This window comes from Hippocampus comes, unplaced genomic scaffold (assembly GCF_001891065.2).
Source record: "Hippocampus comes isolate QL1 unplaced genomic scaffold, H_comes_QL1_v1.1 scaffold382, whole genome shotgun sequence".
NCBI lineage: Eukaryota > Metazoa > Chordata > Actinopteri > Syngnathiformes > Syngnathidae > Hippocampus > Hippocampus comes.
The window spans coordinates 211,713-223,136 of NW_017805156.1; the positions used below are offsets into that span (position 1 = coordinate 211,713).

Sequence of the window (11,424 nt, forward strand, 5' to 3'; positions counted from 1 at the left end):
CGTGTGTGTGTGTGTGTGTGTGTGTGTGTGTGTGTGTGTGTGTGTATATATAGTTTTTGAAAGTGTAACGATCCACTTCAACGCAGTGGGTATAAGATTCGAGTCGATATGGCATGGCTCAGGTAGAGGGGGAATGATGCAATGAATATTTTGTTGTCATTTTAGGTGGTCCATTCGAATGAACTTGTCAGAACTGTGAACATGCCATTTCCTCCGCAGATCTATCTCTCCAATCAAAAACGATTCGATACGTATCTCGATATATTTCAAAGTGAAACGATGAGTAGCAGCCCCCCTATCCCTCATCGCCTCTCCATCCCGATCCCGACACCTGTTCCGCTCGCAGCTTCTCATCAAAGAGACGAATCTGTGACGTGAGCTCAAGCAGCCGCGCCACAATCACGTTTGCGTGCGGCTGACCCCAAATATGACAAAAATCGATGTTCTGGAGCTCTACCTCCATCTCCCCTTATCAAGGTTGCTAATGAATCATGAATCCATCGTAAATCACATCCTCAACTGACGCGCGACGTAAATATCCTTGCTCGTTGTGGAAATGTGTGCAAAACGCCCATGTGAGCTTTACCTCGCTTGTGAGTCAACAGATATTTACGCTGCTTAAAAATAGATGCATATGATGGTGATTTAATTGCACAAGGGGCGCGCGTGTATGTGTGTGTGTGTGTGTGCGCGTGTGCCTGCAAATGTTAATTATGTAACAAATAGACAACCTCTAAATGGAAGCTTTGCAAATGCCAAGCATGCACGTGTAATGTTCACTTGTCATTAGTGTGCCTGTCGCTTCCCATCTATCCATCCCGTGTGTGTGTGTATGTGTGTGTGTGTGTGTGTGTGTGTGTGTGTGTGTGTGTGTGTGTGTGTGTGTGTGTGTGTGTGTGATTAAACTGCTGAAATAAGTGAATTGTAATGCAGCTGGTTTTGTAAAGGCTTCAGTCTGCACATTGGGGCATCTAAACTTTTACGTTTGAGGGCCGCATACAGAAAAAAAAAAGAAAAAGGAAGGATGGAAGGGCCACTTGGTCAACGTTTTTGAAACACGCTAAAGTCAGTCAACGAAGCAATTATTTATTGTTTGTGTTGTCTAATTTCATCAGCTTTCTGTGAAAGCAAAGTTTTGGACACGGTTCGTGGACCAACTGAAGGGCGATCGGATACCGCAAACGTACACGTGAACAAAATCCGGAACAAAAAAAAATTTATTCATGAACAAAAGCACAGCGACAAAATATAAACAGAAATCGCGGGTCACGAAGAGCCAGGAAAAACAATGCATAAACAAAAAGCCCTCGCAAAGGCAAGGTAATGGTAAAGCTGAGAATAGAATGGAAATGACAAGAGTCCAATTTCACGAAACAAAACAAGAGCAAGATCAAAAGACAAAATAATGTCTTACAATACTTACAAGCGAGAGACAAGAGAGCAAAAATGACGAGAGGTCTCGAAAACAACACTTGAGCACGAGCAGCAAACAAGGTCAATGATCCGACAGAGACTTGGCGATTCGGAAGTCCTTCAATACATGGCTGACTTGATGAACGCATTGGCAACAGGTGTGCACGCTGGACGGAAAGCCCTCCTCTGCCACCTGCCGGAGACACACAAGAACAGGATCATGAGAGTTTTTTTTTTTGGGGCGGCCAACGGCACCTCGCTCTCACAGAATCGATCCAGCTCTGCACTTCACAGCAGCCGACTCCCATCTCCACATTCAGAACCCCAAAAAAGAGCAAACTGTCGTCAGGTGACCATTTTTCAGTTTCTTGAGGATCATTAATGGAATGTCTTCATAAATCAGCCACAGAGCACAAAGCGGAAGAAACTATTTTTGCCTCTCACATTGAATTCCCTTTATTCACCACAGTGTTTTGAAGATGAATTGTGTGACTCTTTTCATCATTTATTTGTATCTTCGAATATAGCGACAAGTTCTACAGTCCACGCTTCCTTCTTCACGCTTCCCGCCTTCACCTTTATGAACTAAACTTGTGGCCCATGTCAGATGTCATTTTTTTGTATTCAATATTTTTCCGGGCATGCCGCGGGTCGCTGAAAAAATTGGTCGGCGGGCCACAAATGGCCCCCCGGGCCGTCGTTTGGAGAGTCCTGTTCTACGGGCGTCATCTCTCAAGGTTTCATCAACGCGTGTCCTCAGGAACCCGAAGCGACGCCGCGTCTTTGACAAACGGCGTCTGCCTTTTGTCCAGATGTTTACACCTCAGACGCTGATAGAAAGCACACTTGGGGAAACGTCGGTAAAAATGCCTCTCGGCCAGGCTCTTACTCAAAGTGAGAACAAAGCATTTGGGCTCGGACATCCTGGAGCTCTTCGAGGAAATCTTTCAAGTTATTAATTATCCTAACGCGCCGTCCCGGAGATGTGTCGGAAAAAATAAAAGGCACGGGTGCGAGCGTCTTTTAATGAGACGTCCCGAAGTCCTCCATCTCCCCTCGCGGAGTTTCGACGGCTCGGCGAGGACGCGACACCTCGACAGTGAGACGCGACGAGGGCCCGGCGAGGCCGCGAAAGCGATCAGCGCGTCCGTGTTGTCATCGCGTCAGTCTGCATGTTTCATCAGAGCGCCGTCTCGCCAAGTGTGGCGGGCCGCTCGTCCGTCCAAGCATCTGCCTGATTTGGAAGGCACAATAAGAGGATGCTCGCGGCCTGTGAGGAAAAAACAAATCAGCCTCCCTGACGTATTCAGCGATGGTTAGCGCGTCTGTTGTCGCCGTTCTCAAGTTTCGAATCTCGACATGTGAACGGTTGTTTGTCGATGCTGGCGAAAGCTCGACATTTGTCGAAATGGAACTCACGGAGGGACTCTCGGAGCAAAAACAAACCGCAGAGCTGAACTTTTGTTGATTATTTTCGATGATGTAACCTTTTTTTCCCCCCTCTCTCATCTGCACTCCACTTTTTTCCTGTCACAGACCAATTAATCTTTAATAGGCCCCCTCGTCATTCTCTCGTTATAATCAGAGAAGGAATGGATTCCGAGGGTAGATGAGGGATAGTGAGAGCTCATTAGTGGACTAATCATTCCTCGCCCTGACGTGCCGAAAGAAGAGAAAGATGGAGGTGAACGAGGAAGGAGGGCGGAGGAAAACGACAGCAGCGGAAAACCGAATATCATTCAAAGTGGAAGGATAAACATATCTATTTTTGGTAGTACACATTGTTAAATTGATATGAGGACTGTGAAAACGGCATTCTCTTTCAATTTCATGGATCATTTTAAATATCTGTAATCAAGGCGAAATATAGTACAATACATCCCTCTGCTTTACACTGCGGTGCTTTGCATAAATTCTTTATCCTCTTTGAAGAACGACTTAACTAGTGCTGCACTGATGAGCTGAGAGGAGCTGAGACATCTCAATGACGAGTATGTCGGGCTGTCTGACATAGAGCAAAAGGCAAGGCGGGCAGCAAAATCTGTGTTTCAATCACACGACAACAATTTTGTTGTTTTGGGAAGGCTGGAGCGGATGAGCGTCCTATTTCTTCATTTTGCTGGGAGAAGATCTCAGTATTTTGTTTCCCTTATTTTTTAGGGCCAGTTTTTTGCACCGATGTATTTTTTTAGGCCGGCGGGTTGAGAGCCGAAGCGTATCCCCCCCTCCCGCCTGCCAAATCGGGAGCCGGCCTCCCCCTGATAACTTCAATCAGTGCCGCGAGGATGCCAAATAGCGAGAAACTCTGGCTAGGGTGAGTGCGATTGTCCCGTGCTTTGGGCCGGATGATAGGCACTTTTTGAACTGGACGGTTGTTGGTTGAAATTCAGGAGTTTAATCATTTCCCTCTTCTGCTCTTCTGCCTCCGACCTTTTCAGAACTTTGGGCAAAGATGAAACTCCTCCGCTCGGGCCTCAAGTGTAATTAATTTTCTACGGCTCAGAATCAGACTGAAAACTAGATTTTTTTTTTAAAAACAGCAACATTTCTCTTCATGTGCATTATCTTTTATCAACTTTTAAGGCAGCTGCCTTGATTTAAATTCTAAATCTGAACATTGTATATTTTGGGTCTGGGCTGCCTCCCTTTGCATCTTTTTATGCCGCTTTGTAAATTATTCATCAAGGCCTTTTCGATGCCTTTGATGGCAGTCGGCGTGTCAGCCTCTCGCTACCTTTCAATATCTCACCAAAGTTCTTTTGACTCGGCACGTTCCTTTCATTCCGAGTCTTATTTAGACCACTTCCTAACCCCCCGGGCGTGACTTGAAGTCTCGTTGCTACAGAGCGGCCGTTCGCCCGTACAGCGCGGCGTATCTGCGTTCCACGCTACCCAATCCACGTCATTCAAGAACAAAAAGGTGGCCGGCCGCCTCCGTTCTCATTTCTCGTTCTCCCTTTTGGCGACGGCCGGCCGATCGATGGCGCCTTTACGGCCTGGCAAAGCGTTTAATATCCTTTACGGCGACGGCGACTGACTTACAAACGCGAGCTTTGACACGCTTGATTTGCCTCCGACCGTACGCCGGCCAGCTGAAGCGACGTGAATTCGCACTTGGCGGAAAGGCGGCTTATTCAGAGCTATTCAGATGTGGTCCATTTCCTTCCAGAAAGGGTGCGCCGCTCAGAGATAAACGCTGTCGAAGATGTCTTGACAGGTGCTCTCGCTTTGCGCTCCTGCAAATTGCTCGCTTCGTTGACCATTGTGCTCCGCCAGAAGACACGGTCGGTACCGTAGCTTTATCCCTCCCACACCTCCACGCCCTCACGACTTTCATTTGTCCGCGCGCTTGGAGAAGCGGGTCAATCGTTTGCGGAATTTCGCGATGTGTAATTGTCAAGGTCATGCAATCTAACTGGAAGAGTTTTTTCATCACAAACACATCCGGTGCAACACTTTGTCGTCTTTGGTGATCGAAAAAATAAGCTTTTGTTACACGTACTTAACCAGATGTCGAATTTCATGTCATTGTTTTGAGGTGGGTGAGGTTAGCATGTCCGCTTCACAGTGCAGAGGTGCAGGGTTTGCTTCCGGCTGCGGCCAGCCTGTGTGGAGTTTGCAAGTTCTCCCCGTGCCTGTGTGGGTTTTCTCCGGGTATTTCGGTTTCCTCCCACATTCCAAAAACACGCATGGCAGGCTGATTGAACACTCTAAATTGTGCCTAGGTGTGAATGTGAGCGCGCATGGTTGTTCGTCTCTGTGTGCCCTGCGATTGCCTGACAACCAGTTCAGGGTGTCCCCCGCCTACTGCCCGAAGACAGCTGGGATAGGCTCCAGCACCCCCGCGACCCTTGTGAGGATAAAGCAGATCGGAAAAATGAATGGATGGTTTGAGATGGAACCCTCACAACACAAAAATCCGTACTGTGCAGGAAAATTTAAAAAAAAAAAAAATAATAATAAATGCCATCTTGCCTCTTCAGTTAGCAAACACCTCATCATTCTTTTTACCTTTGTGGCTGACCAGTTCCTTCTGCATTGAAGCATGCAGTGATCCATTTTTAACAAAACAGGCTGACTCAAATGTATCTATTTACACTTTTTCTCATCTTAAAAAAAAAAAAAAAACACCCATTCTTGAAATCTGGAGGCAACATAACTGCATGTCTCCCGCAGAGTGAGGGAAGAGTGACTTTTACCACACGTGACCTTTCAAGAGAGTTTCTAGAGTGTTTCAACACTTTAAATTGGTTAATAATGCATAAAAATAGCAGATGATATCAGGACAGTCCATTGGTATCGATTTGTATGAAAAAATTGAAAAATAACATAAATAAATGTTTGGTATCCATTTGTATGAAAAAATTCAAAAATAACATATTGTTGTTTTTTGTAAAGGTCCATTGCAGCCATTTTCTAAAATGAACATGAAGTGAGGGATGAATTTCTTTTTTCTTCTTTCAATTTGACCCGTTTTCCCATATTTCCAGGCGGCATACAATTGTGCCTTTTTTTTTTTTGTGCCTTTATTGAGGCCAGCCATTAATGATCAGGCAGAGCCATCATTCATGCAAAGCAGATTGGGTTGGCATGTGTGATTCATGTCTTTTGTTTTGTTTGGACAGCAACACAAAAAGCGACTGCTCATGTTGCTGGCATGCTGGATTCACGCAATGTCCATGCGAGGGGAAAAGAGTCTTCGCACTGATGGCGCTTTTTTTCAACAAAATGTGGCAAACGGCATGAATGACACAAGCTGAACGAGCTCCAAGCTCAGCTCAAATGCACCGCGCTGCAGCCAAGTACGAGGAGGAGGCGGTTGGTGGAGGAGTCCCAAAAATCTAGGCCAGCTCACTTTCAAGTCGTGCAGCATTTTACCAGCAAACAGTGCAATCACAGTGCCGGATTTTTAGCTGCCACACCCAATTGCAATTCAAAAAAAACAAACAAAAAAAAAAAGGCACACCTGCACAAACTGATGATGTCAATATGAGCTTTTGCCAACCTTGAGAGGTGCGTGGGTGCGCATTCCGCGAGCCCAGAGGAACCTGCTGGTGAAATCAGTTCAAGTGATGATGCGCACCTCGCACCTTGGGAGTTCAAGCTCGCGAAGGGGGGCGGGAGGCACAGTGCGCGTTCTACACACACGCATGCAAACAAGCACGTGTGCCCTGCCGGGAGCTGGCCTGCTTTCGCTCGCGTCCACACACGCGTCGTGCAGCTTGAGAAGACATCAAAACAATGTTGAAAAAGCTTAAAAGGAAACCCCTTGAGAGGAGAGAGAAACACACACATCGCGGATGAATGGGCCGACGTTTTGACAACCCCGCCTCCTCTCTGTGGTCTATTTTTGCCTGAGAGACGCTTCCCTGGATGATTTTGACTGATTTGCAATTTTTTTTTTCCTCTTCTCAATATTGCCATTGAATATGTGATCTTTTTTTTTTCCAAGGCCCTCTTCCCATGTATTTTCTGAAAAACACAAGCAATCGCCCAATTTACAATTTGAAAATTGCGCTCTACGACGCTGCGATGTCCATTTGAAATCAATCGATCTGCTCTTTCATTACGTTGCCAGAGCAGCAGGGGGCGCTGCTGCCATCACATATTGATTTTGAGGGCAAAAGTGTATTTGCATGGCGCAGGAATTCCGGCCTTTGTGCACCCTGACTTGGAGTCGGATGAAACAGTGTTCCTCTGTCCAGGTCTCACAGATCACCCACGATCCTCCTCTCTCTCTCTCTCTCTTTGGCTTTCATCTCACACGGAGCGCACCATCACTTTTGTCCGAGCGTCTTGTCAGATTAGGATGAATGTGCTCGGCGAGACGGGCTCAAATGGACTGCTGTAGTTGTTCCCCTCGTGCCGCTTCTGCCATCATGCCGTTGTTCAAAGGAAACCGCGGAGTACATCCCTATTGATGTTTCATTTTATGTACTTGTGTGATTGTAATAGGCCTTGTCTGAATGATGGACCTTCACTGCATGCATTTAATGGGTGACCTTTTTTTCCGCACATCTAATGAAGGGTCTAATTAAGATCAATAGAGGATGAATAGAACATACTGGCCTGTTTGTCGGAACAATCGAAGATATTAAGCAGCAATTATGGAGGCAAATGTCAAAGTACAACTGAGAAACTTTCAGGATTGTGAGATATTAAATTTGCTTGAACAACATGAGGATGCGGTGTTGGGGAAACTACGAGCTTGCCTCTCTGCCCACATGCACTCCAAAAACGAAATGTTACCGGTTCGATATTATTATTTAGTTTTGTTTTTTCAAATGGGTTTGAGACCCGTGGCCTAGATCATGTTATTTTAAGTTTTCCAAAGTTACCTATAGGCATATAGTTGATTATATACTTCCTTTGCAATATGAGTTATATTGGTGGCTATTTTTCTAACCCCCCACCCTAGCTCATTGAAACTCCGCCTCCCCCTGTATCACGGGTATGGCCGTTTCATGGCATCGCCCTGCTATTGCGCACCACCCATGGAACAGTAAATAGTAATAAAATCGTCAGGGAGGCTGCTCTGAGCGCGCCTTCATTGGGCACACATGATGCGGGCAAGCGCACAGAAGTGGCGCTCCAGCCGGGAAGTCCTGCGCCTTGGCCCGAGGTGGCCGCTCATCACGTTTCTTTCCCGGATACGCTGGTCAGGAGTCCCGCTGGCTGCTCGAGAAAGTGGTCTTGTGTTTAATCTGCAGAAGCGGTACGGTTGTGGCTTCTCGATTTGTTACATGTAAGACTGAGGACCCAATCTTTTTTTGGTGGGGGGGGGGCGGATTGGGTGGAGCTGGTGCTCAGATAGCAGGAATGCTCAGAGACGGTTAAATGGAAGAAAAGACCACTTTGGGGCTGTTCTGGGTGAGGCATTAACATTTTAACATGGCTAAAAGCTCCAAAAAGTTGATTTGACATGATGCAGGCCCTTTAAATGACTGACCAAGAAACTGTTATCGTTTCCTTTGCAAGAGCCTGTGTTTCTCACGTTAGCCACAGTGTGTGTGGGCAAATGACGGCGGGCACATCGCTCAGTCTCCCCGTTTGAACTATTTTATAAGAGTTCAGGGCTGGAGATAAAACCGAGAATTTCCTCACACTTTGGACCAACGCGGGCAGTTGGAAAAACAGATAAAAAGGCTTCAAAAATTTAAGACGACAGATCACTCGGTGAGAATACAAAATTGAACTTGTTTTCTGGTCTGATTATTGACTCCTTCTGTGAGGTTGTTAACAAAAGAACCTGGACAGCAACAGGACCCTCACACAAAACAATCCACTGGCATTGTAAAAGAGATATTCTTATGCGGCAGCGATGGCTGTTTTAAAGTGCTCTATAAATACAGTTGAGTTGAGTTGAGTTCATTGCACTCTCTCTTGGTCGTGTTCTGGGTTTGAGTAAATATGGAGGTGGCTGACTAGTCCAATCATGGCCTTGAATTTCGTAAGTATTTTCCCCTGACGAGGCTTCAGGACACTCCCCTGCGGGGCCTTGTCTCGGAATCTCTAACATTGGGACTAAGAGATTAGCTGTGGATGCTAACGTCATGCTGCCGTTGCTCTCCGTCTGCAGGTTTTCTCAGCACAGGTGACCAGTCGGCCAAGGGCAACTACGGCCTCCTGGACCAGATTCAGGCGCTGCGCTGGCTCAACGAGAACATCGGTCACTTCGGCGGCGACCCAGAGAGGATCACCATTTTTGGATCGGGAGCTGGGGCATCCTGTGTCAACCTCCTCATCCTCTCACACCACTCGGAGGGTACAATTGTCTTTGATCGCCCCTGTCTGCGGCAAGAACAAAATGCTTTGATACCAAGGCAGTGGTACCATTTAGGACGTGTCTAATTCAGATTCGAAAAAAGTCCCAGAATCTGTTGTGTGACGCCCACAAGATGAGCATTTCAAGCTAACCGCATCGGATTTGAACTCAAAGCAGTGCCCGTGTTTGATCCAGTGTGTGCCCTTGTCCGTGGACTGACAGGGGACATTAGCGCTCATAACCTAGCCCGTGCTTCTCATAATGGTCCGATGCACTGTTGCACTGAGCTTCGGGCTCCACCAAAAACCAACATCCAACCAACCTCTTGCTCCCCATTAGCGACTACTGTTACTGCGAGAGGCCCACGGAGCAATCTCCTTTGTTCTGCAATCAGATCTGAGCGATTGATGACCCGCAGCCAAACGCTCACACACTCACCGTGTTTCAGATTTGTCAGCTAACCGCCCCCAAAACATCAGTGTTCTACTTTTTTGTATGACGTCCTGCTACATGTCATAAACGCACCTACTAACTAATTACGCCATGACCCTATTTTCCGCACCATAAGGCACACTTGAAAACATTCCGTTTTCTCAAAAGCCGAGAGTGCGCCTGATAATCCGACGCGCTTTATATATGGATCAATATTCAGATTTCTTGGACGTAGTATTTTAAATGTCCTGTAAAGCGCCTTGTTACAGCTGTAGCGGTTGTGAAAGCGCTATTTCAATAAAGCTGTATCGTATTATGCGCTAAAGTATTCCCTTTAGCGCAGCTCCATCGAGTGGATGCATAACGCAACCTCAACCGCTATTGTAGCTTCTATTCGATGCGCCTTATAATGCGGTGCACCGTACATATGAAAAGAGTTTTAAAAAGCCTTTCATTGAAGGTTATATTCCAAAACGCCTCATGGTGCAGAAAATACGGTACTTTTTTGTACAAAATCCCACTAAATTCATTAAACTAGTTCCTGGAAGACTCATTTTCCCAGCTGAGGCTGATCTTTTTCCTGCCTTTGTGCTGTGCTAAGCTAATTGCTGTATGAACATGCATTGTATGAAAATAACTAGTATTCTTCATCCTCTGCGTAGAACAGCCACTACTAGTGTCGTACTGATGATCAGAAGGAGGTGTTGAGTCCTCTCACTGAAGCCATGCCCTGCCAGGCTGGGCTGTCTAGAAATCAAGTGGAATTCATAATAACGCTAAACTCATATCCCAAGGCACCACTGCTGCCGATTACTTGACGAGACAGCTGAATGCACACCGACTAGCAGTTTTTCCCAACCCTAAAGGCACATATTTTACATTCGAAAAAAATCTCATGGCACGCCGCCAAAAACAGAAAAGAACTGTCTCAAATAATGATCAAATCTGAGCCTGTCGAGTTGAACGCAAGGCCGTCATTCCTTTGTCTGAATGGCAACAGGAAATGGCAGAGCATTTTTATTGATCCGCCTGTCACAATACGTCACCGGCATAGATAGATGATCACAGAAAGCATTGTTTGTAGTGAATCATTTGGACTCAATGTGTCATGACGCAGTGGTTGGGAATCACCGGAATGGATTGCAAGACTTGTCCTCAAATGTTGATTCATCGGAGTCGCCCCCTTCAGCAGCCATTGAATGCTAACATGTCTTAACCCATTGTCTCCTTTTGCTGCCTCCTTCCCTGAAAACAAACAATCCCCGCCCCCCCCACCCCTAAAAAAATGTTGTCTTCATTGTCATCACGTCATCGCTGCCATCGTCCTCGTCTCCATCTCCAGCATCGGCCCCTTTCGATGCTATGTGTCTGTCACTCCCCAGTTTTCTCCGCCAGGGCCGCAGGTAAGGAGTCCGTCGACCATCCGCCATCATGCTCCCAAAACTGTCGTGAATCACTGGAGGGAGAATGAGTGAGGGGTGTTGGAATAAAAACAGTCGTGGTTAAACCGGCGTGATCATGGCAGCTAAATGGAGGAAGGCGAGTCACAAAAAAAAAAAAAAACCTTTCGATGCTATGTGTCTGTCACTCCCCAGTTTTCTCCGCCAGGGCCGCAGGTAAGGAGTCCGTCGACCATCCGCCATCATGCTCCCAAAACTGTCGTGAATCACTGGAGGGAGAATGAGTGAGGGGTGTTGGAATAAAAACAGTCGTGGTTAAACCGGCGTGATCATGGCAGCTAAATGGAGGAAGGCGAGTCACAAAAAAAAAAAAAAAAAATTTTTTAAGAAAAAACTCCCTTCTCCTTTCTCCCC

General features: G+C 46.5%; 1 protein-coding gene across 4 annotated transcripts in view; it reads left to right on the plus strand.

Moving 5' to 3' along the window:
* nlgn2a (neuroligin 2a) overlaps positions 1-11,424 on the plus strand; it is a 79,114-nt gene that overhangs the window by 57,907 nt on the left and 9,783 nt on the right. For all 4 annotated transcript variants that reach the window (XM_019868658.1, XM_019868659.1, XM_019868661.1 and 1 more), the window contains one exon: positions 8,993-9,178. In XM_019868658.1, coding sequence (XP_019724217.1) covers positions 8,993-9,178 — 186 coding nt within the window. The remainder of the gene's footprint in view (positions 1-8,992; positions 9,179-11,424) is intronic.